Source organism: Merops nubicus, unplaced genomic scaffold (genome assembly GCF_000691845.1).
Source record: "Merops nubicus isolate BGI_N331 unplaced genomic scaffold, ASM69184v1 scaffold48366, whole genome shotgun sequence".
NCBI classification, from domain to species: Eukaryota; Metazoa; Chordata; class Aves; order Coraciiformes; family Meropidae; genus Merops; species Merops nubicus.
Window position 1 is genome coordinate 1 of NW_008615251.1, and position 4,625 is coordinate 4,625.

Below are 4,625 nucleotides of genomic sequence, written 5' to 3' on the forward strand. Positions count from 1 at the left end.
ACCCGCCCTCGCACTCGTTCGCCTTTTCCCCAAAATTAAAAGCCCGGACCCTCCGCCGACCCGCTGCTCATCCCCCTGGCTTGCACCCGGGAGCACTGGAGCAAGGCAGAGCTTGAAGGAGACATGGGACACGGGGCAAAAGTTTCTCAAAACTAGCCCCGATTGAGTTTTCTTGCCCCAGACCGCGTCTCTGCAGAGGACCGACCCGGCTGGGTCACATCCAGACTGCGCAGACGCTGCAGCGAATGGAGCAGAACCTGCCAAAGCCCTCGGAGCATTTTTTTTACAGTGCGCACCTCAGCTGCCATAACTGCCATCCTGGGTCGGATGGTAGTCACCTGGGTCCCCCTGGCCACATCCCCAGCTGGATAATAACTGCCACAGCGGAGCGGGACAGCCACCGGCGGGGCTGCTCGGCCGCGGTGCTCCCTGCGGCAATCACGGCAGCGGGTGCAACCTCTGCCACCATTTATTGGGGCGGTTCAGGGGTTGGCTGCACTGTGTGGATGGTGGGTTCTTCCCTGGAGGAGAGATCTTGTTCTTCTCCTGGGCCCGAGGGCCGTGCCAGGTGTCTGCCAGAGCCTGGCCCCCCGCCCGGTGCAGCCTGCAGGGAGCTATGGGTCCCCAGGAGCCCCTCACCGAGTCAACCCACTCAGATCCAGCGCCGTGCCCCCGTCACGCTGTTGAAGAGGTAGTCCCTGCCGGTGCCTGAGATGGGAGGCAACACGCAGCAGTTGCCCCATGGGCACTGCCCAGGCGTCACCGCCTGGTGCCCATCTTTCCTGTCCCCCAGAACCCTCTGCGTGGGGCTGTGGGAGCGGGTACTCACGTACGTCCTGGGCACGGCCATCAAACTGCCTCTGTGCAGAGGAGAGACAGGCGAGGGTGCTGAGGACCCCAGGGCTCCCTCCTGCACCCCCAGTGAGGCACCTGCCCTTGCTGCTGCAGCAGGGACTTACCAGGGTGCTGGCATGAGGGTGGTCCCGCTCCTCCTCACCCTTCTGCTCTGCAACATCCCAGGAGCTGCAGAGGGAAGAGGGGGTGAGCAGAGGGCATGCTGTTGGTGATGTGCCCCTGGCCTTGACCCCAAGGGATGCTGCCAGGAGCAGGTTGCCAGCCAGGCTTTTCACTGCCAGCTGCACCCCATAGATCCCATCATCCACCTACCTGGTCGTGCCCTTTCCCAGCCCATGTGTCCCCTGGGCACCGAAGGGGATTGTGGCAGGGGCTGTGCTCCCACCTTTCAGTGATGCCCAAAAGCAGCAAGCTGGTCTGCCACCAGATCTGCTTGTTTCCCCACAGGCCAGCACACACCATTCTTGTGCTCAGAGGATGCTGTGCTGGCAGACCTGCAGACTGGAGCCCCTCTGCTGCCAGGGACACCTGCAGGGGCTGAGCCCAAGTCTTCTCCTCTGCATGATCACTACAGCCCCAGTGCCACCAAGCACGGTGTCCCCAGCCTCACCAGTGATCAAGGACACGGCCGTGCATCACCCCGGGGCAGTTACGCCACAGGAGGCAGCTATTATGCCACTGGAGGTGGCTGTTATCCTGCCCACGGGCTCACATGTCTCTTCCTTGCCATGCAGATGCCCAACGCAGGCTGGGCCGACTCCAGTGTCCCCTTGGGCTCTCCTCTGTGCTGTCTGTCACCCCTCATTCATCCTCCTGGAGGGGTGTGCTGCCTCTCACCTCCTCTTGGGGAGCTTTCTCCATCTAATTGGGGCTCCTCTGGCGAGCCACGGTGAACCCAGCCCTGGTGCTGGGACCCAGCCCTGTGGCGGGCTGCAACGCCAGTGCTTTGCCATCCCACTGCAGAGTTTGTGCCCCAGCCTGGCTATGGACATGACCATCCGCTGGCCAAATCACCACCTCTGCACACATGGCTCCCATCAATGCTGCATCCTTGCCTTGGGGCAGAGCTGGCTCCCTGGCACAGCAACCCACAGATCACAGCCAAACATGGGGTGCATTAAACACCCCTCACATGCTGCGTCTCCCTGAGGAGGACACTACAGGAGCCTGTGCCAACATGCACGGCTGTCCCTCGCTGCTGGTATGCCCACCTCAGCCGTGCAGCACCCACCTCTTGGCCAGGAGCAGCTTGCCAGGGTCTCTGTAGCTGCAGAAGGAGCAGAGGGCAGACATGAGCCCCTGATTTTTCTCACGGTGCCGTGCCATGCTGTGCCGTGCCAGGGGGCCAGGGCTCACCTGCGCAGCAGGCTCCAGGCCACACAGCCCAGGGCAGCCAGCAGCAGGGTGCTGGAGACAGTCAGCACGGCCACGAACCAGGCGGGCGGGTGCCACACTGCCTCCGTCCGCGTGATGAGCAGCGGCCCCTGTGGCAGCGTCTGCGGAGCCGGTGGGGTGAGGTGGCACACGGGGGCTGGGTTCCTCACGGACCTGCTCAGGGGGCTCTGCTCACCGTGCGCCGGGTGGTGGTACTGGGTGGCACCAGGGTACTCCGGGGGGTGACGTGCAGCACCAGTGCCACCACGGTGCTGCGGCGGAGGGCACTGGGGACACCCCACACCTCCACCAGCAGCACAAAGGTGCGGGGCCCAGCCAGGTCATTGGAGAGGTAGAAGACGGTGTTCCCCTCCAGCCGAAAGCACCCGTCCTCGTTGCCTGGACAAGAAAGTCTACACAGTGCCAGGCTACACTACGGTGAGGGGCTGGGTTGTGCTCTGCTGTGACCACCCCTCACCTCCAATGATGGCGTATGCCAGCCCGATGCCATCAGGGCTGCCCTGGCACACCAGGTGGGTGACAGGCTGGCGGCCACCTGATTCGGCCGTGATCCGCAGCTCCTGCACGTCAGGGGTGCATACGGGTGCCTGATCCGGCACGGCCTGCCAGGAACAGGGAGAGGTGGTATGGCACCCACAGTGCTTGCACCCACTGTGGCTCACCCCACGGGTGTGCACTGGCACCTGCAGGCGCACGGTCACGTCACACAGGCAGCTCCGCCGCTTTGCTGGGTCCAGGTCGTTGTGGGTGTCCATCAGCCGCACCGTCAGCCTGTAGCTCTTGGGTCGCTGCGAGCCGAGGGGTCCCACCACACGGATATCCCCTGCAGGGTGACACGAGCTGCTGGGCACCCGCGGGTGCGGCGGGGGGGCGCGCGGGGTGTGGGATGGCTGGACGCTCACCGGTGTGCGCATCGATGGAGAAGGGCTGCGTGGGGCCGGGGTCCCCCTCCAGGCTGTACTCGAGGCTGTCCAGGGGGTAGTCGCGGTCGGTGCCGGCCACGTGCCCCACAGTGCTGCCAAAAGCCGCAGTCTCCAGCACAGTGAAGGTGGCACCACTGGGGCATTCCGGGGTGAATTCGTTGACAGGCGTCACCGTCACGAGCATGGGCACTCGGGCTGTGTGGCAAACAGTGGCTCAGCCACGCTGGCACCACCCCGCAGCCTGCACCGGGCTGGGTGTGCTCTGCCCGGACAGGCTGGGGGACAGGGGACGGTGGCACCAGCCCTGGGGTGGGCACCTCCAAGGCAGTAAGGGAGGAGTGTTTCCTCTGTGATCTGCTGGTTTTGGGGGTCAGGAAGGGCTTTTCCCACCTCCCCTACTGCAAAGGGCACTCCACAGTTACTCACTGCTCTGTGGGGGCTGCCCTCCTGCTGTCACCACGATGGTGGCTGTGAACTGGAAGCCCACAGTGGCCACGGCCTCACTGTCATAGTCCAGGGTGGTGTTGACCTGCTGAGCCAGGGTGGGGAGTCATGCAGAGTCGAGATGCCCTGCAAAGCTGTGATGCCAGGGGAGCAGGAGGCTGCAAGGTGGAGGACGGGCAAGCCTTGGGGTGCAGAGGCCCCCAGGAAGCCTTGGCCTGGGACCCGGCATGATGGCACATATCAGAGTGTCCCCACTGTCCTGCTGGGCTCCCCTGGGTCCAGGCTCGCCAGCCACCTGGGCACTGCCCCCAGCCCCACTCACCTGCAGCCTTGGCCCCTCCATGCAGAAGCGGGAGCGAGAGGTGTGGGGCCCCTCGAGGGCATAGTGCAGAGGCCCCCTGGTGCTGGTGGCATCAGTGCACCTCAGTGTCACTAGGGTGGTGCCAGGTGACACTGTCTCGGGCACCTGGGACCTGCGGTGGGACAGTCAGCAGCTCAGCTCCTGTCTCCCTTGTCCTGGCCACGGCAGAGCATCCCCTGTGCCCCATTTCTTCCCCAAACCGTACACGAAGAAGGCTGGAACGCAGCTTGGTGCCCACCAGTTTGTCCCCTCCACGGTGATGTTGAGCGTGGCAGTGGCGTAGTCATTGGGGTGCAGCACATCGTAAGCCTGGATGAGGAGCTGTGCACGGGCCACCTCCAGCCGGCGGGTGCTGCGGATCTCACCCGTCACTGTGGGAGAAAGAACCACGTTGCACTGGGCACCAGGACAGAATGGTCCTGTGCACCTTCACTGCCCCACTTACTCTCATCGATGGTGAAGAGCGTGGGTGCCACGGGAGCAAGAATGGTGTAGCGGATGTTGTCACCAATGGCATGGACCTGTGTGACCACCTCCAAGGGGCCGGTGCCCTCCGGCACCGTCACAGCCTGCTGTGGCTTGCTGCAGGCAAGGTGGGCAACATGGCATGGCCTGGGGCCACCAGCAGCCCCCCGCCAGCCCAGCCC

The 4,625-nt window shown here is 64.3% G+C and overlaps 1 protein-coding gene across 1 annotated transcript in view; it reads right to left on the minus strand.

Moving 5' to 3' along the window:
- Nucleotides 1–652: 652 nt before the first annotated feature.
- CDHR4 (cadherin-related family member 4) overlaps nt 653–4,625 on the minus strand; it is a gene marked incomplete at its 5' end in the record, with an annotated part of 5,566 nt that continues 1,593 nt past the window's right edge. Inside the window, 13 exons of the mRNA XM_008942459.1 lie at nt 653–708; nt 830–860; nt 960–1,023; nt 2,087–2,122; nt 2,212–2,351; nt 2,426–2,657; nt 2,698–2,852; nt 2,934–3,073; nt 3,153–3,368; nt 3,600–3,702; nt 3,940–4,090; nt 4,184–4,349; nt 4,424–4,560. Coding sequence (XP_008940707.1) covers nt 653–708; nt 830–860; nt 960–1,023; nt 2,087–2,122; nt 2,212–2,351; nt 2,426–2,657; nt 2,698–2,852; nt 2,934–3,073; nt 3,153–3,368; nt 3,600–3,702; nt 3,940–4,090; nt 4,184–4,349; nt 4,424–4,560 — 1,627 coding nt within the window. The remainder of the gene's footprint in view (nt 709–829; nt 861–959; nt 1,024–2,086; nt 2,123–2,211; nt 2,352–2,425; nt 2,658–2,697; nt 2,853–2,933; nt 3,074–3,152; nt 3,369–3,599; nt 3,703–3,939; nt 4,091–4,183; nt 4,350–4,423; nt 4,561–4,625) is intronic.